General features: G+C 32.4%; 1 protein-coding gene across 2 annotated transcripts in view; it reads left to right on the top strand.

Annotated features, from left to right (window-relative positions):
• LOC130448327 (transcriptional regulator ovo-like) overlaps positions 1 to 26,190 on the top strand; it is a 47,241-nt gene extending 21,051 nt beyond the window's left edge. The window contains exons 2-9 of one of the 2 annotated variants that reach the window (XM_056785632.1): positions 12,858 to 13,347; positions 13,707 to 13,996; positions 14,888 to 15,181; positions 15,907 to 16,153; positions 17,182 to 17,443; positions 18,797 to 19,106; positions 20,870 to 21,153; positions 21,415 to 26,190. In XM_056785632.1, coding sequence (XP_056641610.1) covers positions 12,858 to 13,347; positions 13,707 to 13,996; positions 14,888 to 15,181; positions 15,907 to 16,153; positions 17,182 to 17,443; positions 18,797 to 19,106; positions 20,870 to 21,153; positions 21,415 to 21,447 — 2,210 coding nt within the window. In that variant the 3' untranslated portion in view covers positions 21,448 to 26,190. Of the gene's footprint in view, positions 1 to 12,857; positions 13,348 to 13,706; positions 13,997 to 14,887; positions 15,182 to 15,906; positions 16,154 to 17,181; positions 17,516 to 18,796; positions 19,107 to 20,869; positions 21,154 to 21,414 lie in introns of both variants that reach the window. The other variant, XM_056785622.1, reaches the window with a different exon arrangement.
• Positions 26,191 to 26,401: the final 211 nt, after the last annotated feature.

Here is a 26,401-nt window from a genome sequence, read left to right as displayed (position 1 = left end):
AAACGAACGTCAGCCTAGCAAAAGAACTAGAGGTGAGTCACTCTACAATATCATCCATTTGGAAAAAAAGAGATGAGATAAAAGACATTGTTCAAAAAGGGGATTCATTAAAAAAAAAAAGAAACTCCGTAATTCCACTAACGAGAATGTGGATCAGTTACTTTTGAAATGGTTCAAAATCCAACGCAGTCGTAATATTCCGAGCTCTGGCCCAATTCTGCTAGCAAAAGCGAATGATTTTTTAAAATCTATCCCCCGTAGTTCCAGGGAATCGGAAGAAATTATTTCCAGAAGTTGGGTCCAACGGTTTTGCGTTAGGCATGCCATTGTTTTTAAAAAACTTAGTGGGGAAGCCGCGGGAGTCCCATAGGAAACATCTGATGATTGGCTATACAAAGTTTGGCATACTATTCGAGAAGGCTACAGTGATAGTGACGTATTCAACGCTGATGAGACAGGTTTATTTTATAAACTTACGCCTGACCGTACCCTTCACTTCAAAGGAGAAAAATGTTCAAACGGGAAACTTTCGAAAGAAAGGATAACTGTTTTAGTTGCTGCAAACATGAGTGGATCAGAAAAACGTAAGCTTTTCGTGATAGGAAAGTCTAAGAACCCGCGTTGCTTCAAAAATGTAAAAAAATTGCCAGTCGATTATTACAATAACCAGAAAGCCTGGATGACAACCGATCTGTTCAATAAATTCCTGTTAGACTGGGACAAGGAATTGAAGAAAAAGCGCAGAAAGATTTTGCTACTCATCGATAATTGCCCTTCTCATATTAATTTGAGAGATTTTGAATTTATAAAGGTTGTATTTTTACCACCTAACACAACGTCCGTTCTCCAGCCAATGGACCAAGGGATAATACAGAAGATTAAAACCAATTTCAGAAAGCAGCTTGTTTTACGGTTTCTTCAAGATGTGGAGGAAAATCGGGAAACAAAAATTAGCATCCTTGATGCTATTATAATGGTCCACCAAGCTTGGGAAGATGTACCTGCGACAACAATCACAAATTGTTTCAAACATTCTGGTGTGCTGGGAAATCAAAATGAGGAACAACCGTCAGAACCGGCCGAAACTAACGCACTGGATGAACCTGAGTTTTTGCCGTGGTCCGAATCCTTAGAACTGCCAACCTTAATAAATAAAGATGTCTTAGCAGACTATGCAAAAATTGACGAGGGTCTCCACACGGAACAAGATATTAGTGATGAGGACCTTATCAATGAACTTGACGCCGATATTGAAACCGACAATGGGGAAGAGGATGAAGAAGAACAACTTGACATCCCACCGTTAACCGACGCATTGAGGGCGGCACAACTTTTGAAGAAATTTGTGATGTGTGACAATCAATTTTGTACTCAGAATATAAAATCTGGACTTGATGAAATCGAAAAAAAAATTTCGCGCGAGTTTTATCTAAAAAAATGTAAAAAACAAAAAGTTATTACCGATTACTTTTCAGCTCCAAATTGATTTTCCTTTTATTTATGTTAATTATTTTAAAAAATTAAGTTTTATATCATTATCAATAAAAAATTCTATTATTATTATGTTGACAATGTGTAATTGATTTAACAAAATTCCTATTTCACATTTGCTTAATGTAGATGTCATGATCGGTTATAACGACGATCGGCTATAGCGACCAAATGTGCCTGGTCCATTGAAGGTCGTTATAAACGATATCCAGTGTATATTATTTTATTTTCTATATTAATACACATAATTTTTTGCTCAATTATAATATTGGCATAATACAAATCAATATTATCTCTAAAAGGTAGTTGAATACTTTAATACAAAGTCTGACGCGGCGCGCAGGTATAGGGTCTCGTATAGTAAATTGTAAAACGTGAAAGTGAGTTTTTTGATCAATTCTCAAAGCCACGTACAAAAGTAAGAGATACCGGTTTAGACCTTGCAGGTGCTCTTTCTTGTTAAAAAAACGCTAGAGATGTGCTTTCACATTCAAACGGTTACTAGTCACCAACGAATGAATGTCACCGTTACTTTTTTATTTTCCGAAACATCAACAATTTTTAAGTTCCAACTTGCTAATCTGGACCGCTCTTGAAAGAGTTTATAGATTTTATTTGCGCTTCTCCACCTGACTATTAATTGTCGATTGTTTTGTTGGGCTCATACCTGTCTGGAACATAATTCGCTTAGACTCACATCTCTAGCCGACAACCAGATACACTTGGCATTCGAAATAATCTCTATCGAGACATCTTCCTGCCCTGCCTGCTTTATTTGGCCTTCGGTAAACAGTCTGTATATTTTAGTGGGTAAATACGTCTAAAATGAATACCAGGTTGATAACGGCGTTGCGTGTAAATAGTTATTTTTCATGTTAACTAATAATTATACAAACGATACTAATAAGTTAACAGTAGTTTATGTAATAACACATTTAGATCCGTTACTTTATTTATTGATGAGAAACGATGTAATTCATTATTTTTGTTAAACGAATTCCTTTCCAAAAAAAATCCGCACACAAAAAAACTAAACTTGTTGCTAAAAATGTTACTGAGAAAACAAAATCAAAACACTAAACTGAGAAAAATATATATTTTGAATGACGTCGAAACGAAAAATATTTTTCGGAAATTATAATCCGCGTTCGGGTAGATCACCTATCAGCTGATTACAGAACGAGATTTTGATCATAATTTCACGCTCAATTTTCGGTGGAAATTTCAAATTTTTATTACTTTTTTGTGTATTAATTATTCCATGATATTTCTTTAGTTGTACGAGGGCCGTTTTTTTCAACCTTCGATAAGCTATAAATAAGAGATAAGTTCATATAAAACAATAATTTTATTACCAAAAGACGGTGAATCTGGAGTTTTCTTTAACCATTCTGTCGACTTGATGAACCAGGTCATCTGAAATAACAGATTTGCGTCCTTGGCCCCCTTAATCATACACATTATTAAGGCTATCTTTAAACATACACACGACTCTTTCTCTGATGGATTTCTGCAGAAATATGGCCTTCAGTCTGTAAAACAAATCACAATTCACACTTGGCGGGAGTTTCAATAATAGCGGACATGTTTACGTGCCTATAGCACAACGCCGACTGACGCCTGAATGTCAACAATATGTGTAGTGCGAGAGCTACGCAGTCGCTTTCTTTTGCCCGCGTAGCGTGTGCGTGTGCCCCTCATATAATAGATTCTGCTCATGAGAATTAATGGGAATGAATCATTTTTAAAAATCAAAAAACCCTAGTCGAATGAAACAACCAATCAGCTGATCGCATTTACCCACCACGCAAAAAGTATCATATCATATGACTACGACCCGATTAATTCGATCAGTTTCCGAACAACAATGAAAGCAATCCGGATTAGCTTATTCAGATTATGATCAGATCAGATAAATCAGATCATAGATTCCTGACTTGTGTGCGCTTCCAATACATAATTAATTTCACATATTTCGTGTTTTTATTTGGATTGACTTAATGAGTGCGATTGTTGAACGACATTTTATGGGTATTAGTTATCTATTAATGGAACACAATATATATTATTTTAATTTTAACGTTTTTTTAGTTTTTAAAGACTTACACATCCGGAATCGATCCTAAATTAGCATTACTTCAATTTACATACAATAGACGAGTCCGTTGAATGAAAATTATATAACAGATAATAGCTAATCCAAAAAAAGATCAGGTACAACAGTCAAAATAAATGGGGATCACGTTGATGAAACAGAGAAATTTATATTGATAGATCTTCAACTTTGTATAGTTATGCGAAGTATGAACAAAACAACAATTTGAAAAATTTAGAAATTAACTTTTCAATTTCAACAACAGCGTATACACATTGGAAAAGAAAGCGCCTAATTTTTTGAAGAAATATATGGTCGTTGCAATAACAAAAGACCCCAAAGGAATAGAGTGTGTTAGACAGAGAAGCAACAACTTGAATCGTCAAACTTTCCCCTTCAAACCATTCGTTAGCATTTTAGTGTCGCAGAGCTAGTGACCTGCAATCTTGCTTGACCAGATGGTTATCTTGAAAACAGAAGATTATATCTGCAAAAAATCCATACAAACTGTTTTTGTTTTTAAATGTTGCATTGAATTATGAATCTATTGGATTTAGCTCAAATTTGCTGAGAACGCACGTTTCAAAAACGTTCGATTGGCCTCACTTGGGGCAAATTAGGAACATTCCTAAGCTGTGGAATCAACTGCAGAAGCTTTTACAACGTTATTTGTATAATAAGCAATTGCCATATCTGTCCAAAACACTAAATTTCCTTCAGGATGCTTTTATTCATGAGCTGCATTTATCTAGATCTAACACAATCTTTTTCATATATTTTGACGGTTACAGAATTTCACACCAACACTTTTGAGTTGATCTTTTTGTTTCTTTTCAAATACACTCCTGAATTTATTCCTCCCTCATCTTTCTGGCAATAATAAATCTTATTATTTGCTGTTTCACTCCCGTCCAAAGTAAAATAAGACATGTCGTCGCTAATGATTTCCAAACCTTTAGAGGACGAAAACTTTGTTGCCACTGAAACCTCCAAGTTTCGATTTCTGTTTCATTTGTCGCTTCTCAGAATATTTGGGTGCCGATTTTCTCGATTTTTGAACTCATTATCTTCCTGTACCATTTTCTGTACAATTTTCGCTTCAACCAAAGCGACTCTCCTCTTTTTTTTTGGCATATTTTGATCCTGATTTCTTTTCAATCGAAATACGCAGAAGCCTTCTTCAATTCTTTTTTTGTTTTTGTTCATGAAACGTTTAATTAACGTCGATCGTTTTCAGATTTTTCATACTTGACACTTTAGACATTTGGCAAGTGACAAATTACGAGAAACAATTTCGATCAACGCCTACTTTACTAGTTAAGCTGCCTAAAAATGTACGTCACCATACCCTTAATTTTGACGTTTTACTCGATATAGAGTTAATATTAGTAAATTATTTAAATAATGTTTCAATTAACTCATAGGAAAAATATATAGTAACCGTATTTTAGAATATGACTTTTGATAAAAAAAATCAATTGAATTATTTTGGATTCTAGCTGTACACATCCCATTCTTCCATATGAAAATCGAGTTTATATATAAGTTTCTAAAAATTATCGACCAAGTTCAATGTCCATCACTTCAAGGACATCTTTTAACCACGTGTATTTAGAAATTACACAACAAAATGCGTGTAGAAAGTTCTCATTCCTTCATATATGCACTCACCGGTGATATAAGAAGTTATCTCATAGTTTCTGGGTCAATATTACTAGGTAAATGATGAGGAGTTTCACATTCCATCATATTGTATGATATAATCCATCATAAAAGTTTATTATATTAACTCATAATGGATAAATAAGTTTTTACTTTCAAACAATGCTTGTTGATTTATCAAAAATTTTAGAAATAGTCCACTATTCTTGTAATAGATAGCTGACCCAGCAGACTTCGTACTGCATCAATCCTTTTCTTTATTATTATTTTCGATTAATTTCACATGACGTTGATTACTTAATCAAATTAAAGGTTTCTGATAAACTACATTTTTTGGTTTTTTTTGTGGTGCGTAAATAAACAAATATGACTTCCAACGATTGTCCTTGCGATTTATTTATGGTTATCGCAAAAGCCAGACGAGCCGGAAATTTAAAACGTTTAAAATCGAATGGGAATCATCAATATACGCGAGATTAAGACATCACCTCCTTTGTATTGTCTTGTTCCATTGCATAGTCGAGGTTGATGATGACAACTAATCCTACTTTTAACTGCAAATTGTGAGGTGGTAATCCAGGTAATTCCAGTAGTTGACTACGTCATCATGGTTTATAACGTTGTCGACTGATTTATTGAAAACCAATTGTCCCGGAAAACACATTTGCAGTTTCATCTCATATTATAATAAGTAAAACAGCTCTAGATTATCACTTTATTGCTTTAAATCCACCGCGCGAGAGTTCATTTAACATATTTATCACATGGTAGTTCATTCAATATATAAATCTCGACTAGATTGTGAAAAAAACAAAATTCCCAACACCCCGAATTGTTTTTGAACAACAATATTCATGATTAACGATAGATACGGAATTTGTTATGAATCAGGTCAAGTATTGGCACTTGATTGACTTTTTAAAATCATAAACGTTTGTCGTATAACATCTTTTGTCAATTTTCTGTTAACTTTATTTCAGGTTTTGGTTCTATATGTAATGACTAGTTTTTAGTGTGTTAGTCTTCAGCAACTTGAATCTTTGAAATTGGTATCCTTCTAAAATAACTTTCCTCCCATCATTCGTCCTTTTCTCAATTACCAACATTGTTTTCCAAATTAATCTCCACATTTCAACGACCTTTCCCATCAAGTTTCTTTAGGCTTCTTCAATCCTTTGCCAGAAGTTCCAGATCATCAGTTTTTCTTATTATCTGCGTACTGTTTTGAGATAACGTCTTTTTGCACCTCCTATTATTATTACATATAAAAGCTTCTCCAAAATAAGCCGGAATTCTGTACTGCCTCTAACTGTCTTTCAAACTCAACTATAAACCTCATTAAGTTCCGTAACTTTTTTATTCATTTCGCATGTGTGAATCTATTGAATCCAAAAATCAAATTGGTACATCGACAGTGAACCTTTTCAAATTTTCTATTGTTCTATGATTCGTGCAAATAAATTATTATCACGTGTTTATACCAGTGAACATCATAAATACTTGATTAAAAAGTTCAATGGACATCCTTGAATTTTTAAATTAGCAATACGTACGATCTTTTGTAACCATTTGAATTTACAATTTTATTTGTTCTAATCAATTAATTATTCATGCGTAGAAATGGTATTTTGGTTCCTCTCAGGTCCGGATTTATTTCAAGCTAACCGAAAAGAGTTATCATTAGCATAAATCACAACTAGACAATTTCACCGATTAAATGCAAACTTGGTGGTGATTAATAATCATCATAATCATCATAAATGCATGGAAGTGATTCCCTTCCAATCATTCCTATTTTCCAGTCTTAAATTCCTTTCGCATCACCTCTGCGTACCATCTTCTCCTTGGCTTTCCTTTTTTACTTGTTTCTCTTATTTCAATCATTTTTTTGTTTGCATTCTCTGTATGTAACCTATTCTATTTTTTGTATCTTATTATTTTATTTAGTTTTGCTTCTTTTTATCTCGTAATTTGTTATTTTAGACCATAAATCTTCCTCCTTTTTACTCCATCGTATTCTCCTTTTCCTTTTCCATATATCTAACGTCACTTCCTCTAGTTTATTAAATATCTGCTTCCATAGCTCACTGTTTATCTTATTATTGTTTTATATAGATGTAGCTTCACCTCAATGGAGATTTTTTGGATTATTATCGCATTCAGTGATTTAATCATTTACTTCCCTTCGTCATACATCGCTTCCAAAGAATTTTCCATTATTCTTTCCATTGTTAATTCCTATAGATTCAAGAATGGCGCAAATACTCACCCAATGATCAGATCGACCTAGATTACCGATTTTTTGGTATTTTGAACTGTTTTTGACATGGGAGGGTGGACGTGAATCAATTACAATATCTTCTCGGCTATTTTGAACGCTTAAAACACCTAAAAACACGTAAAAGGGACAACCATTCGTTGCAATTAACTTGTTTCAATAAATTAAAAGTTACACGGCAAAACAAAAACGAAACAGCTTCTATTTGGACGAATGCGACGGCTACACTGGTTTGTTTACAGGCACGCCTAGAACTAACGGTCGTTAATCTTTGGCGCTACTTAATAGTCGCACTTCGTATTTGATTTTTCTACAATGTAACGATGCATTTTCTCTCCGACTTCTTTTTGGTCTTCATTTTCTTTTTTTTTGCTTTGTGGTGATAATACTAAAATCTGTTTAGGTATTTTCTGAAATGGGATTCTTTGTATATTATTATACTAAACTGTGTTTGACTCAAATTGGGCGCTAAAGGATTAATGTACTTTTTACAACATGTAAACTAGGCACCAAGACCGAAGGGTCATTTTAATCCTATGTGTATTTTGGGCGGTAACCGACTGAAGTACGTGATTTATGAAATACTGTTATTTATTAAATCACCGACATTTATAATAAGATATATTTTTGTATTTTTAGATTTTCCTTTAAGAGAAATGAACTATTATCATTTAAGGTCTGAAAAAATTTACCGTTAGAGGGGGCTACTTTGCACTTTTTTTAAATGAAAAATCTCCCCTTAATAAAGTTTCCTCACAACATTTTTGTAACACTGTACAGAATAAAGTAAATTTTATATTTCATTATATTTTTATTTAGTACTTAAGTACATATTATGTATTAAATAAGAGATTTACATAACCTAACCTAACCTAGCCTAACCTACTTAAAAATCTATCAACTTTCCCTCTATTGGGTTATTTTATGACTCGACCTACCTCCACTTCTTAGCTCCGAAAATACATGTCGGATTATCTACCCTTCTTGGTCAGACAGGTAAAGAAGGATGGTTAGCGCCCAAATTACACCCGCCGCAAATTATTTCCCTTTTCTGTCATTTCTTATCTTGTCTACTGGATTTGCCTGCTGTCCATTTGGATTCTTTCCATAGACTGTTCATTCTGCTATTACTGGTTTTAAGGATCATGTTATACATTTGTTGGTTTTAGATATTATTTTATCCCAAACTATTCCATTCCATCACCGATGTAGTTTTTCTTTTCTGTATATTTCTCTCTTTGATTGGTACCTGTTCCATTTTATAGACTAACACTCTACGGCATTTTATTGTTATTGCTTTCATTCAGGTGATTTGTTTCGTGAAACGAATCAACCATAAAACAAATTCAACTCAATTCCCAATTCTTTTTGTAATTATAAACTGATAGACAATCGGATAAGATGATATTGAATAGCTATTTCAATGAAAATAACAGCGTATTAAAAAAGTCAGTCAACCACTTAATGTAAACTGTAGAACTGTCAAGGTAATTCGAAATACGTTGAAATGGGTTCGTTGGCCTGCTAAAAAACTTTTCGAAACCTTGAATATAAAATGTGTTGCTGATTGCCATTTAACCTAAGAATAATTATAAACAGTAGCGGTTGAAATTATTGGATATTCGAAATATTTTTATTAATTAAGATAATTATAAACTATTCGTTGTATATATTTAGCGAAAATCGAATTTAAATTATATATTAACCCCAAAAAATAAAACGCTACTACAAAGAACTATAAATATTAATGCAGTATAGATATTCATTGCGAACAACTTGGCAACATCTTAAAAGTTATTTTTATCGAAATGTCAAATTGTACACATACCATTGAGGTGCTGACGGACATTCCGACGGTAACATTTGGTCCTAAAGACATCTCGTATTCAATGGAAAACAAAATTACGTAATTTCCAAGTATTTCCAAATAATAATTACCATTCAAATTGTTCTCAATGAAAAAGGTACCAATGATAAAGTTTTCCTGTACTAACATTAAACTTTTGAAGGTATTGCGTGTGATATTTCGTCCAGTGGAGATTTTCGATTGATCAGTAGTAGTAATTTTGCCCATTCGTCTTCCATGAGCTCCTGAGTAGGTATAATTTTATAGGAAAACACTAAAACTAATTTGAACGAATACCAATTAAAAATATGAGTATTTAATACAGAATTTCTATAATCATATGATTTCATTAATTGTTGCAATGGATTTGAAAATGATAAAATTTTTTAATAGACAATGAAAAGATTTTTTAAACCATGTATCACAAGCCTATATTTCCCGTTTTGTACTTGACTTTCGAAGGATATTGAAGGTATGGATGGCATACAAATTTATAGCAATAGTCCAGTCATTTAAGCTTAAATAAGGTAAGAATCTCGGAATTCGAGATACCCAGATGTAAGTCTGTAAATACTTGTATATTGACACCCTAAAAATTGTCTCATAACCTACATATGGTAGATTGTACGCAACTATTAAATTTCAAAGTCAAATGTCACAAAAATCGGTTTTTTGCGGTTTTTTTGTAAGTATCTCATTTCCTATGAATTTTTTGCTACTTGTTTTATAAATATTGTAGAATATGAAATTCTCTACAAATTTTGTTTAAAAAATTTTTTTATATGGTGAACCGTTTTCGAGATAGAGGGCGGAGAGCGCGCTGTCACGGCAACACTTCAGGTCAACCGGTGCCTCCGGTCGAAAATGCGCGATATATAGTTGATGAACTATCGATAAATCCAGATGTAATGCGGGTGTTCTTATTGTTGAAACTGCAATTGAAGAAACAAAGTCTGAAAAAACTGCAGTTATAATAGGACAAGATATTGATTTACTTGTCATTTTAATTGGGCGTACACTGTCTTACGAACAAGATATTTTCTTTGAGAAAGTTGGGGAGGGAAATTTAAAAACGGAGACTAAAAACTTTAATAATTATCCTCATTCCAAAACACGAATTTTATTTCTGCACGCATTAAGTGGCTGTGACACAACTTCTGCGCTTTTTAAAGAGGGAAAAAATCATTTTTAAAAGTTTTTGAGAAACTGAAAAATTTGGATGAACTAGCTGCAGCATTTGAGGAAGAAAATTGTTCGGCCCGGAGATTATTAGAGAGTAGAACTCAAACCTTATTGGCTCCTAACCTCCAATGCTCCGAAATCTGTGAAAAGTCTCGATCATCTTCGTTATATGTATTACGTCAAGTTTACAAAACTTAATAAACCTGTGCTATGTTCAAATATTCCACCAACAAGTGTGGCTGCTCATCAACATTTCAAACGTGTATATTACCAAGTTCAAACTTGGTTAGGGCATGATTTGGAACCCCAGGTATGGAGTTGGAGCCTGTCATGACAATTTTACTACCTGCTCCAGAAGATTTGCTGAATACAATTTTCTGCAACTGCAAGAATGGTTGTGGTTCGCGATGATGGAACGAAAATGGAACCTATGACCCCGAAATCATGAAAGAACTTGAGACAAATGTCGTTGAAGACGATAATGAAGACCAGTTTGAAATTTATCAGCAGTCGGAAGACGACGATGAAGAGGAAGAAGATGATTAAAATTATAAATTTTAGTTTTTGTACCATTTATCCCATTTTTTTTTACTTTTAATAAAAATAAATGTATTGAATGATATTTTTTAATAAAAAGATTAATTCATTATTTATTTGTTTTTTTTGCCATCATATAATATTAATTAGGTTAAAATTCAAATATAATTCTTATATTTTCATTAACAATTCTGCAATTACATGGGCAGTTTTGTTAAATAAATTTATACTGAATACAAAGTGGATAGTTTGGGAAAAAATGATAAAATAAAATATAATAGTTAATCAAAATTGACAAATATTTATAATCATTGATTTATCGATAGTTCATCAACTATATATGGCGCGTTTTCGACCGGAGGCACTGGTTGACCTAAAGTGATGCTGTGACCGCGCGCTCTCCGCTCTCTATCTCAAAAACGGTTCACCGTATAAAAAATTTTCTTAAACAAAATTTGTAAAGAATTTTATGTTCTAAAATATTGATAAATACAAATACAAAAAACCCATAGAAAATGAGATATTTACAAAAAAAACGCAAAAAGCGATTTTTGTGACCTTTGACCTTGAAATTTAATAGTTGCGTACACCCTACCATATGTAGGTTTTGAGAGACAACTTTTAGGGTGTCAATATACAAGTATTTACAGACTTACAGCTAGGCATCTCGAATTCCGAGGTGAAGTTACTATATTGACTGGACTATAACCAAAACAAAGAATTTATTCCAAAATCACAGGTGCCTGTGAACGAGCTTTGTGGACTCAGTTACTAAATACAAACGCACCTCATCATCGTGTATGTATGTCATACAAAAACGAAATTTTCAACATTGACTTTATACCTTTACACCGATTTCTGAAGACATTCACCTCAATTTTTGAAGATGTCAAAATTTCCAAATATCTTCTTGGTTTTTCGGGGAATTTGCACATACGACATGTTCTAATCACTAGATAGTGATGATTCACTTTGTGCGTTGTAATCCAGAAATATCAAAAAGCCCCGATTTACTCACTTTATAGTGATCCGTAAGACATTTTGGCAGCCAATTTGCACAAAATTTGTGTTACCCAGATCGACCATAACAACTGATCGAAAAGTTTGTGTAACTTGTGGAATATGAAGTCAAAGCACGTTGTTAACAAATGTCAATCTTCAATAGTTAATAATGTCATTTTTGCTGCGCTCCAAAAGATCTATTGGCATACGGGATACTTAGTGTTTACAGCTGATCTGTTAGGCTCACTTAAGAAAGTTCAAGATGTGGGATGGCTCTAGCTCCCAAAGTTGTTTATTTTCTGTTCCATACTTCTCTAGGTTTCGAGTTCCGTAGTCTCTCAAACGAGGTGATGTGGATAGAGGCTACCTCCCGTACCTAGCAGAATTTACACTAAACCTAGAGCCTTCAGGTGCTCACTAAAAATCTTGTTAGTAGTTGTAAATTATTGATAATTAGGTTGGTGAATTCATAGATCTGCTCTGGTTATTTCATCTGTTTCAATCCTTGTAGGTCGTCCTGGTAACTGATTTTTTTCCTCTAATATCCTGTAGACGACTCCACAGATGGTTTCAGATCCTACAAAGAGTTTATCAATTCCTATTTTAGAAAGTCTCCAGGCATTCCATAAATTGAAACTAGTTGCGTAGGTGTATTTGGTGAAAACTAACGAAACGTTTTTTATTCTCAGAATCGCCATCGTATATATAATTTCAAAAAACAATTGACGAGATTTTTTATTGATGTATTTATTATCTTTTCTCAGATCAAGAAAAAAAGCAAGAAGATCGTTCTAAAACGAAAACTCCACCGCCAGATGTAACGAAACCTACAGGTACTCCCCCTCGACGATTCATCTCCTCCATTCTTGGAGGAGATAAACCTTATGGCAGTAGAGGCCACGTACTTACCAGAGCCGAACGAAAAGAATACCCGGCTTTATTCAAACAAGAAAAAGTAAATATTCCGTCCACACATAAACCATCCGAAGACGTACCACGTCCGCCAAATTTAGCACCGGTTCGACAATTTTCCGTTATTCAAAGAACACCGAAATCTACGACGAAAAGAGAAGAAGATACCGATACGAGGGTACCTACGAATTTAGTCATACAAGAACCCGAACAGGATCAGCCTATCGATTATCATATACCTAAACGGAGAGGGGAAACGGAAGATGAGGAGGAAGAGAGGAAAATCAGGGAACAAAGAAGGAGTCATTGCTCGAAAATCATCAATCCTCTTATATCAGTGAGGTGAGTTAAGATTTGTAGAATCCACCATTACCATTTGCGTTTTGAATTGTCAAATGGCATCAACCGCCTTCAAGCTGCAAGGCTGATTGCATCATCCCGTCGTTTATCTGGGTGCTACTAGACAAACTTAAGTACTACAAAGCTATATGGTTGAATCTTCGGTTTATTATTGCTTTGTTGCATTCTTCGTACAGCCCTGATCTTGTTCCATCTGAATATACTTTGTTAGGTTCAGTTTCTCACCCAGAAACGAGACGATTGGAAAGTAGTAAAGTCCATTGAGCAGAACTGCTTATATAGTATTTATTTTTGGTTAATATTATAATGACACCACAACACCAAAAAAAATTTACTTTCAGGTCACTCATTGGAAAATTTCCTGTCACGTTATCAGCTGCTGCGGGTCATGGTAGAGGTACCACTGGTAGTCAATCATCGGGTAACCAAACTAATAACTCATCTACTAGTGGAGGTACCGTGAACTTCAGTGGGAGTGCTTCGAGTGGTGGAGGTGGTGGCGGCGGCGGTGGTGCTATTGGAGGAGGTACAGGAGGAGGTGGAATGAATCCAGGAAGAGATGGTAGACAGAATTATGGACCCAGTAGTCCACCAACTGGTAGCTTACCGCCCTTCTATGAGTCCCTAAAAGGTAAGTTCTATTTTAATTTTTTCCTTCTTCTAAATTGGAACTTGACATAAAATCAATGCAGCAAATTAAAATAATGGATAGAAAATAGAAAAATCTTCATTAAACATGGGATTTGAGTTTGCAATTTTTCATTATGTGCTTGGAAAATTTAATTGCTGTATTTCGTTTATAATTTTTCAGTAATTTCTTTTTAATATCATCATTTAAGGTACAAACAAAAAAGATTAGGAAACAGTGGTTTAAACATTTTTATTTTCTTTAACTTTTTATATGTTTTTTGGTGTTAATTTGATTGATAATATAAGATATTTTGACCAAAGAGGATAGAAACGTTAATTTTTACACGTTAGTTTAAACTAATTTTCATAGAAAAGAGACCAAAAATTAAGACAAATTATCACGAAAACCATTTTTGATTAAAACTTCTAAATCCAGGACCGGATTAAGCTAGTGGGTTTGGGAGGGCTATAGCCCCGGGCCTCAGGTCCAAGAGGGCCCCATCATTTGGAAATCATTCTGTATTTTTTGATGTGTTGATACCACAAATCTAACGTATTGATATTATTTGGTGAATTTTTCCGGGTTTTCGAATTCCTTAAGGGGGCCCCGTCATTATTCTACCCCGGACCTTATTAATCTTAATCCGGCCCTGTCTAAATCAAAAACGAAAGTTTCCATTCGTTGCTGAAAATGTTCTACTAAGTTTCTGCACGCTCTGTACGAGATATCGATGAAATTTGTATAAATAATATAAAATCTCGTTATTATGAATGAACTGTTCATTTTCACGTTTCATCTTTGTTTTTTTGAACATAGTTAATTAAGAATCTGTCAATGTCCAGTTCCACTGTTATAATCCGTTGATATATTTAGTTCTTCTTTTTCTGAAAGGCGGCAACAGCAACAACAGCTTCAACGCCAACGGAAATTTCCCTTCAAACTACATACTTTCGAATCAACAAAACATGGATTGCGATACCGGTCAAGAATTAGGAAATTTAACAATCAACGGTAATCAGAGCCCACCAAAACAATATTCGACCCTCCAAAACGCATCCTACGGTATTATAATGAAAGATGAAAGCGATTTGGAATTGTACGAAGGCAAAATGGATCCAATGAATCAACTTCTTCCTAGTGGATATTCCAATTACGACGATTCAATGATGGTTGATTTAGTGACAGGTATGTACAATTTTTTTGTCCAATTAGCGATAAATAAAATTAAGTTCAAGACGATTTGTTAAAGACATTTCTCACCAAAGCACTTCAAATACTAACAGATACACACGTAGAGTAAACAATTAGAATTGAGACTATATTTGATAATAGAGCGTCAATTTTAAAACCATTATGGAGCTATGGAATACAATTCTGATTCGCAGTATCCAAATCCAGCATCTTTCAATCCAGAGCTCCTCTTGGTGTGTACCTGCTCGAAGCACCGACTGAAAAGTATAAAAGAAGAAATATCCAATCTGTTATAGCTTTACGATTTAACAACCCTCAAAAAACCTGATGGTACCACCCATTTGGCTAAGATTTAGTAACCAGTACAAATGTACAAACAGTACCTAATAAATTTTAGAACTAAATTATCATATTATAAACCCCGATACCCAAAGTTCTAATGATTGTAACAATATATGAATTAGGTTACAAATCGTTCCCTCATCCACCTAATTCACCGGATTTAACCTCAAGTGATTATTTTTTATTCAAGAAGTGAAGAGAAAACTTTGAAACGTCGAACGAAGATTATGGAGCTTAAATAAGAAATAATTTAACAAAAATATATCACTTTTTAATTAAGTAGTTTGTGTAAAAAACGCAGTTGTCTCATTGTCAATTCCTTTTTTATCATAATTATGTATTTTAGATGTTAAACATAACCTCAAATTCTCTTCCAGGTACAGTTGTAGATCCTCTACAGTTCACTGCAACATTAACATTTTCTAGCGCGGCGGAAAACGCTTTGTTGGAAAATTTCCCGGACGCTACTGATCTCTCATCATTTCTACAGAGATTACCTAGTGAAGAAAATGATAGCGAAGAAGTTGGTGCGGGAAATATGCACTCACCATCCATGACACCCGAATCTCAATTACAGTCTGTTGAACAAAATCTAGATTCCTTCAGTGAGCAAATGCTAAATCGGTAAGTTTTGATTATATTCTTGAAAATACTACGAGGTTTTTTTGAGATAGAAAAATAAAAACAAATATAGAAATTGGTAAATTTAAAATACGACAAAATTTTAGTATTTTTCAGCACATGTTTAGCCAGTTCTCCAAGAAAATATCTGTTTTATTATATAGGAGATTCTGCTATTCTTTTCATTTAAATATTTACTCGATATGTACAATGCAAATACTGAGTGTAGGTTTTTTCATGCATATAATTAAATATAAATTTTCTACATTTTTATTACATAATAATATAAATATAATTTATGAGATGAATACAGCTTTACCTTGAAAACATGAGTTTAGTATAATTTTCTATAAAATAAATGACTTGCTTTTTGAGATAAATAATATACTGCATAAGTTAGGTTAAGTACATACAGAAAATCTTAACCTATATTGAAATTGGAAAATTTGTCGAGTTCTTAACGTTGTCCAATACTAATTGACGTCGTTTTTCAGTTAAAACAGAGTACTGGTACTAGGGAATATGCTCGATCGTACTTTCTTCTCCATTATAATCTTTACATTGGTTGTTCGTTATCACTCCCCATTTCTGGAGTCTTAATCAATGTCCAATGATCTTATTTTCTCTAGTAGAATTTTAATTATTTCTTCAGCATCCTTTGCTTTAGAGTTCCTTTCCATTTCATACTGTCTAGATACCTAGAAAAGGCTTATTCCAAAAGAGTACCACCCGATAGCTCATTACCACTTTGGTTTTTCGTGAGTTTTTCCACTCATACTTAAGTTTGTGAGGAAAATCACGAAGATTATTATTTGAAAGTAAATCGTGATGAAAAATAAATATTTATGGAAAAAAATGTTTGTTTGTTAGGTCAAAATATTATAAAACAACTTTCGTGGTTTAAGAAAACCTTAATGCTTTAATTAGAAAGCTAATTAGATTATTAATACCTTAGGAGTTATCACGAAAGATCAAATAAAAAATTTGTCTGTCATAAATTATCATATGAGGAACGATTTTTTTTCTTACAGGAATTACGAAAGCAGAAGCTCATTTCCTCATAGTCATTTTTCTAAAATATACCAAGATACTTTGCCTCCTTATCAATCTCCTCTCCATGAAAACTCTCTTCAACTCCATCAACAACAAATGTTATCTCCCTCTCTATCATTCAACGGGAGCGGTTTGGATCTGGATTCTCCTACAACTATGAGTTTGCCTTCGCCCGGAGCTGCGAGCTGTTCTTTGGACGGACCACATGGAGATGGAAGTCCGATAAGTCCACCAGCTAATGTGAGTCGAAGGAGAGATAGTACTAGCAGCGAAGCTCCCTCTTTAGGAGCAAGGGTTAATGTGTTGCATAGGGTAAGCATGGGTTTGATTTTAGGCAAAAAAACTTTTTTATGTACAACCTGATAGTTGAAAATTCGATTCTTATATAAAAAACGGAATTTATTTCATTTTATTTCACTAATTTCGTTCATTATTAGCCAACTATCAGGGATGTAAGATATGTATATACATTATCAAATTTTGATACAGCCAAAGAATCAAAAACGTTGCTTTCCTTGGGTTCAGTTTTAGAATTATGAAAATTTGATTTTTGCAATAAACATTTCATTATTTATGCCTTATTTGTTAACTTTATTTCTAGATTTCAAATTATATTGATTTACGACAAACTTGCGAGTCATATTTAAACAACGTTGCCAAACTTTAAATAAAGTGTGAAAATCAGGGAAACTAAAATATTGAACTGAAAAATTTTTTACTAACGTTATTATACAAGGTGATCTGGATAGGTGGACTTTTGTAAGAAATAAAAAATTCTTGATTACAAATTTTTTTTGTAGGTTTAGTTCCGTAAATCAAATTACCACTGACTTTCTACTAGTAAGTGATAATTAAATAAGAATAGGGTAAAAATCCCGCGAGTTATTTTTTTTATATTTCACTCTCAGTCGGAATTGATAAACTATTTTTTTTACCCTTCCCTATATAAAAAAAATTATGTAAGGTCTGGGAATTTGGCAGGCCATCATACCACACTCATTCACGTGATCAAAACCTGTTTCCTTTGATGTTAACATTGTATTTAGAAACAATCTGATGCAGTAGTTCATTTTAAAAGATTAATATTGTTGTGGATACAACTTTGTTTTTCTTTGTTACAAATATTTGATTTGGGGAATAAACAAATAAAAATATAGTTAACTAATGATTATAAAGTTTTGTATTTCCATTTTAAATAACTTATATCAATAATGTTTTGTTATATTTCCTACATAATAGGCAGTTTATGATAGAGACTAAAACGTTTTTCGAAAGTTTCCAAATACTTGTATTAGAAAATAATTTTTAACTAAAAAATGAAAACAGAATTTTTGACTTATCCGGGGACACATTATATAAATAATTTTAGTTTTTGTGGACATTTTCATTCCTTGAAAACTGAACCTACAAAACCACTCACTTCAAACAAGTTCTAGTTTAACTAATTAAACAAAAAATTATTGAAATTTGTTTGTTTTTTTTGTAATTTTTAATGTTAATTTACTTGTAAGAGCTGAGTGATTTTCACAACATAAATTTGGTATTTTAGATCAAATTTTCTCTATAAAAGGCAAATTTATTTAATTTTTATAGTTGGGGTTGCCGTCAGAAGTGCAATTAGAATTCGTAAACGGAGGTCACGGCATCAAAAATCCTCTGGCGAGTCAGGATACGGTACGAAGCAATTCGAGAACTGATGATAAAACCAAAGTAGGATCAATCACGACAGAAGATGGCCAAACAAGCTTCGCTTGTAGGATATGCAATAAGTCTTTTGCTCTTCAACGTTTATTAAATAGGCACATGAAGTGCCATTCCGACGTCAAAAGGTATTTGTGTACGTTTTGCGGTAAAGGATTTAACGATACTTTCGATCTGAAACGGCATACGAGAACTCATACAGGTAAGTACGATGTATACAATTGATTACATACTTAGTTATAATTTTTGTGACTAGCCTTCAGTTAATGTATGAGATGTCGCAGAATTGAATCTACCAGTTTGTTCAACAATTTTTGTATTTTTTAGTGCGATTCTTTTTTTCGTTATAACTTCTTAAATAAAACTGAAAACTGTCGGTTAATTTTTGAGAAAATACTTCAAAAATTATAAATTATCAAACAAAGTGCAAAATCTTGGCAAATATTTCAAAAATACCCAAAAGATTATGAATATTTTGAAAACTTCAAATTTCCAAGAAAACAGCTTAATAATTTCGAGTTACTAAATTCTAAAGAAATATTTCAATCTCTCAGAATTACTCATACATTTATTAGACTTTCGAGGAATGTCTTAAAATTCTAACGAAGTCATAAAGGAATCATTCGAAATATCCAGAAAGATCCAAAAAATTGTTCAGATTTTCCAGAAGCGTTCTGAAAATTATCGAGTGTCCGAAAAATCGCTCAAAAATCCCAGAAAGACCTAAAGAGTTATTAAACCATTAAAAAATTTGTAAATTTTAAAAAAACTTTGGATATTCAAAAAATTGTACGAATTTCTCGAAAAGGTACAAGATAAAACACATGAAAATTTTTCAAAATTCACAGAAAGATCCAAAAATGTTTCGAACATTAACATTTCCCAGAACGTAGTAAAATATTGACGAAGCTGCTTAATTTTCAAAGAAAGGTTCAGAAAATTATCAAAAATCCAGAAAATCTCTCAAAATCCCCGGAAGAACCAATACGATATCAGATATTCAAAAAATTTTCTAATTTCTCGAAAAAACATTGAAAATATGAACAATATGAAAAAATTGTTCTTTCAAAAAATTCTTGGGATTTCCCAGGACGTATTAGAATATTTATGATATTGTTTATTTTCCAAAGAAAGGATCAGAAAATTATCAAACGTCCAAAAATCGCTCAAATTTCCCCTAAAGAATGAAAAAATTAGAATAAATCTCCCATAAATTATCTAATTTCTCAAAAAAAGATCAATTCACAAAGTAATCCAAAAAGGTTTCAAACTTTCAAAACATCCGGAAAATCGTCTAAAATTCCCTGAAATTATGAAAAAGTCATTGAATCTTTGAAATAAATTTTCTAGTTTCTCAAAAAAAGATGGAAGAATTAAATAAAACAAAAATTAATTGTTAGAAATTCACAAAGTTAATACAAAAAGGTTTCAAACTTTCAAAACATCCGGAAAATCGTCTAAAATTTCCTGAAATAATGAACAATTCATTGAATTTTTAAAATAAATTTTCTAATTTCTCAAAAAAAGATCGAAGAAGTAAATAAAACAAGAAGTAGTTGCTGGAAATTCACAAAGTAATCCAAAAAGGTTTCAAATTTTCAAAACATCTGGAAAATCGTCTAAAATTTCCTGAAATAATGAACAATTCATTGAATCTTTAAAATAAATGTTCTAATTTCTCAAAAAAGATCCAAGGAGTAAATAAAAGAAGGAGAAATTGTTCAAAATTCACAAAGTAATCTAAAAAGGTTTCAAGATATCAAAAAGTTCTTGTGATTTCCCAGAACATTATAGAATATTGACGATATTGCTTAATTTTCAAAAAAAAGTTTGGAAGTTTATCAAAAACATCCGGAAAATCGCTCAAATCTCCCAGTAACTCAGAAATTCCGTTTACTCACAATTTTATCATTAAATAAATTACGATTTGTTTGTTAATATTATAAATAATTAATTTTTTTACAGGTGTCCGACCTTACAAATGTAGCCTTTGTGAGAAATCATTTACACAGCGGTGTTCTCTCGAATCTCACTGCCTTAAAGTACACGGAGTACAACACCAATACGCATATAAAGAACGCCGAACAAAAGTTTATGTATGCGAAGAATGCGGTCATACGACAAATGAACCAGAAGTTCATTATCTTCATCTCAAAGAAAAACATCCTTACAGTCCCGCTTTGCTCAAGTTTTACGATAAAAGGCATTTTAAATTCACGAACTCCAATTTTGCAAACATGCTGTTACAAGTACGTACCTAAAATTAAATTTCTTAGTTTCGTGCAATCCGAAAACAAATTTCAAATTCATTGACTTATCTGCACGATTCCTGTATATTTTCAATCTATCCGTCCAATGTAGAAGTAGTCTCTCAAACAAAAATTCTCTTCTTGTTTACATTGGATACTGTTGAATCTCTTCTGTGATAATACATATTTTTTCATTAAAAACAAAAAAATCAAACAATTTTTCATATCTACATTTTTGATAACTGGAAGGTTATCCTACAGGAAATGGAAAGTAGAACAAGGAGTCAAGTCTGACATTGTCTGTCCGTCGTTGATATTCAATTCCCATAATGCAAAGTCGTCACATATTCTTTGCATGTAAGACGGAGACTATAAATAAAAATCGGGTTTTTTGTGCAATCTGGTGGAAGGAACTGGGTTTTTTTTTTAATTTTAAGTTAGTTTTAGTTTATAAAAAAAATGTTAAATATTGGAGCGGAGTTAGAATTTGGAAAAAAGTTTCTATAAATACATTTGAATTTAGTCGATTAGAACAGCTAGAAAATTGGATGTGCACTAATAAAAAAAGCAAAAAGATGCAATTCAATAATAATAAGTTTTTCGTATTTATTTACACACTATACACTATTTATAATAATTCACTTAAATAATTTTCACGATTACTTTCATAATTCGTTCGTTTTACCACGACTATTTATTTAAAACTAACTAACTGCGTTTACACATTTCATTTATATACCTAAATAAAATTCTACAAAGTTCTAGAATAAAAAGAAACAAATAAATAAGACTTTCCAAGAAATTATTTCGAACAAATACTGTAAATAAACCGCCTGCTACTAAATAATTAAACATCAAACGAGTTCCATAATTTATAAAAAATATGGAAAACGTGGCGAACTTATAAAAGCACGCGGTGCTTTCTATAACATTTTTAAACTAATTTTGCGTTCTGTAGCTAATAGATCTGAGTCCAAATTTTTCACTTTCCATTATTCTTAGTTGACTGAAACATAAATACGTTACGTGTCTCTAAAATAGAATTTTATTCCTATGCTAAGGTTTTTTTTTAGTTTTTAGTTTGATTTATGCTAAAAGCGTGTTTCTCGTTATTTTTAAACTGTATTTATTGAAATTTTAAACCTGTCTTTAACTCATACAGAGATGTTGATGGTTGCATCTCGATTTTATAAGTTTGGAACTGCGTGCTCGTGTCACACGAGAGACAAAACGAAATTTATGATTACTGGCAAATGTAATCAAGAAAATCAAATATTTTGATAGAATTATTGCGAATTTTAAATTAAATCTTATCGCTCACAGTTGGGCCAAACTTGAGGTCAAAAAGTCAGTTACAGAGTTAGAGAGACATAAAAATATACCTAGAACGAGATTTAAATCACAGTTTCCGAAAGTCGCGTTCAATTTTCGGTGGACATTCCAAATTTAAAACATGGTCTACAAGAACTTTTGTTTTTTTGGTACTTTTTCGTGTATAAATTCTTCCATTATCAATGGTTTATCCACATTGAAATGTGTCAATTTATTTCAAACTATCTCTCTAAGGAAATGAACGTGATATTATTTTTGAAAGGTACGTTTTTCCCACATCATTTTCAACTCAACAAAACTTCTTCTTTGAAAAACATATGACTGGTTTTTCATTTATGTCTCCTTTTTGCGTGAAATGTAAAAGATTTTTCACAACTGCACAATTTAAAACTTTTTTACTTTCCTTTTAAAAGGTATTGAAAATAATGATAGACTTACGAAAGGAATAATTAATAAATTTTTTGAAATAGTGCTAGTAATAGATAAACTGAAGAAATATTGAAACTACTTTACTGCAAATTGTCTGGAAGTGTTATGAACCTTCACGTACTGTTTCAAAGAAAGATTATTAGTGCGCAATCAATTCTCGATCTATTTTGGTCGACCTATACTGTGTTCAATAAGTTGAAAATACTTTGAAATCCAGTAGTTTATTTACATTTTCAAATTTAGTAATATTATAGTCCCAATTATTTTGTAAATATTATTTTTTAGTTATATACCCTCTCGAAGAATTGATTAATATTTTAAATGAAAAAAGCCACATCATTTTATTATTTTTTAACGACCTTTTAATATCACGTGAAACATACATTCCGTTAAATTGACCTTAGTTCTAAGGTCAAACTCAATAAAGTTGATTCAAACAAAAAAAATTATTTTTCAGTACAAAATACAGGTAAATATAAAAATTAATCTGTAATATTGGAGAAAAATGTTCAAAACTTTAATCATTGTATGTTTCTTGATCTACCTGACATTTCGTCAACTTCTACGTTTGGCATGTTCAGAAATTGTTTATTGACTGCAAGCGGCTACTGAAGATGTCAACTGCACAAGTTATTTTCGACTTAATACCCCAAAAAAACGAATGCCGAATTCAGCTGGAAATTTATCATTGTCAATTTAGTTTGTTCCTGAAATGCTGAATGAATAAGGAAAGTTTTTGTAGTGTCAACTTCTAGGATTCTGTGTATTAGCACTACATCCTTGAATATATAACATATTCCTATGGAGTTAAATCCGCTAAGCATAGATACCACGGATTGTTATTATACCAGCAAATCAGAGCTACATTAAACTTTATAACAGTCTGAGCATTATATAGCTAAGGACTCAATCAGAAATTGCCAGAGAGCCAATCAGCACTTTGACGTATTTTTTGTGGCCCCCCATGTTCACATGGAGCGGTTTTAAAGCATTAAAAAGAATAAACGCAAGCATGCGCGCTCTAGACTTTCATAAATGTCAAACATAGTTTAACTTGTTGAGAAACTGTCATAATGTGAATGTCAAAATCATAACCTCACTGTTCTAGTGTAGTTTGTAGTGGCAGATATGCTACTATGCTTGTACGTACTTATGAGTGTTTATATAACAAACAGTCGGCTGAATGCACGTACGTGTCTTAATCTAGTTTGTTTTGTGAACTGGTGTGTGACTGTGTGATAGTTGATCATAAGCACGTTAGGATCATTTGATTTCAAGGCTCCAGAGGTATCAAAGCAACTGGTCGCGTTGGAAAAGGCAAATCACCGTACTGCTGAAGTATCAAAAGGTTTTGGATGTCGTAAACGGTAAGTTAACATTGACTGCCCTAATAAGGATGAATTCGAAACCAAGGACTCGTTTGCTCAGTCGTTTTTGGTAAATACGTTGAACGCTACCAATGAGGAACTCTCACGTATTCTTGTGAAACGGCCAAAGATATTTGAGCGAGGTTGAGTTCTGTGTATAAGCTGAGGTCAAGTAAGAGATTAAATAGACTTTTGGTATCTGTCTTTTCTTATAGAATAATGAATGAGAAGATCAAGCTGGAACACGTTTCAAGTCATCATCAACTTGCCGATATGTTTGCGAAGAGTCTTCCTGCTCCTGAGTTCTCAACTAATAAAAAATCCATTGGAATTTGGGGGAAGGTGCTGGAGTACCTGGTCAAACACAAGACAACAATAATGGACTTACCGTTTGAATATTGATTTCAATGAAACGGAAACTATTTTTTTTGACATTGACATTCAATTTGTCGAACGTTTTTAAATTGATTTTAATATAAGTCACGAGGTGGGCCGAAGTGAGCGTTGGAAGAATTTGCAGAATTTTTAAAACTCAAGCAACAGAGATCACAACCTTGAGAGTATCTCATTATTTGATGCGGTATGGGATATTATAAGTACTTTTGATACACCACCGAATATTTCACCATCGTCACAGAAGCTATTTCAATTTTACTTCAATATAAATCAGTTAAATACTCGAAAAAACATTCAATAATTTACAAATTATAACATGAGCCTTTCACTTTATTCTTTCTGTTTTGCTATTCGTTAGTATTTATCTCAAAAACGCCTCGTAAACAATGGTCGTGAGTGCTTAGTGGAATGCACCCTAATAGTACACCGACCATCGAAATACAAATTGAACGATGTCACGTTTGACACTTTCATACCCAAAAGTATGTTCGTGTGATTAATTCTGTCGTGATTTAAGAGATTATGAGGTATTGCAATTGCACGAGTGTCGATTTTTTGTTCAGCTAACCACTAGCTGGTGTATTTTAACTTTTATAAAGTGTTTGATTAATTATTTGGTATGATGGCAGAATATTTATTTAATTCAGTGATACATGCGTCGATTTGTTGATTGGAGCACTCCGTTCCGCAATCACAGGGTATGTTAGGTTAGGGTATGTTCGTGTCATTAATTCTGTTGTAATTGTGGTTTAAGAGATTATGAGGCATTCCGTTTGCACGGGTGTCGATTTTTAGTTCAGTTTACTAGCTGGTGTATTTTAACTATTATAAAGTGTCTAGTTAATTATTTGTTATGATAAAAGCATTTTTATACGAAGTTTGATACATTTTCGATTGGCTTTTTTCATTTTGATAAAATATCAGGGGGTGATGGAATTTTTCTGAACTTTAACGCGTTCCATTATACAAATTCTGGTGCTTCATAGATATACGATAAAACTATGGTGCTGCAGAATATTTTCACACATTTTGATGAAACGAAATGAAATTGTTGTGATTTATTTTACTATTACAACGAACAAATTATGCAATACTTTTAGATGTTTTGTTAGAATGCGAATTTGTTATTTTTTTGGAGTGAGTGTTGTTTGTACATAATAAATATTATTATGATTTTTTTAAGTACCTATTTGTTCATCGTATAGTTGAATTTTGTGTTAGTGTGAACTATTTAATTTGTTTGCCAGTGTACCTAGAAATATCGAGATGAATTTTAATATTATTTATATGTTTTTCTTCTTACGTTACAGTATTCACGTTTCCTTCAATGTATATTTTTGTACTTAACACTATTGAACTGAGTTAGATCCATCGAGAATTTATTTTATTTAAAAATTAGCTTTAACTCTATCACATTACTTAATATTTATCAGTTCATTCTCAGTTATTACTCATTGTAGAACAAAATATTATGTAATTTTCCTAATGTTGTTATACAATAAATTATATTCATATTGATTATTTTTTTTTTATTCCAACGGACATCTACATGTAATAGGTTAGAAAACGAGTTACCAAGTTACCAACTTGAAGAATTAACTCTCGTAAAACGTTTAGTGGAATTCCATTTTAGGAAACCTGAATCCCTAGTAATCACTAGTAAAGTTACTAGATTCGAAGCGATGACATAAAATACTAGTCATACTAAAAATATACAGTTAGGA

Source organism: Diorhabda sublineata, chromosome 1, assembly GCF_026230105.1.
Source record: "Diorhabda sublineata isolate icDioSubl1.1 chromosome 1, icDioSubl1.1, whole genome shotgun sequence".
NCBI classification, from domain to species: Eukaryota; Metazoa; Arthropoda; class Insecta; order Coleoptera; family Chrysomelidae; genus Diorhabda; species Diorhabda sublineata.
The sequence above is the reverse complement of the archived record's forward strand: the minus strand, read 5'-3'. Positions and strand labels throughout refer to the sequence as shown.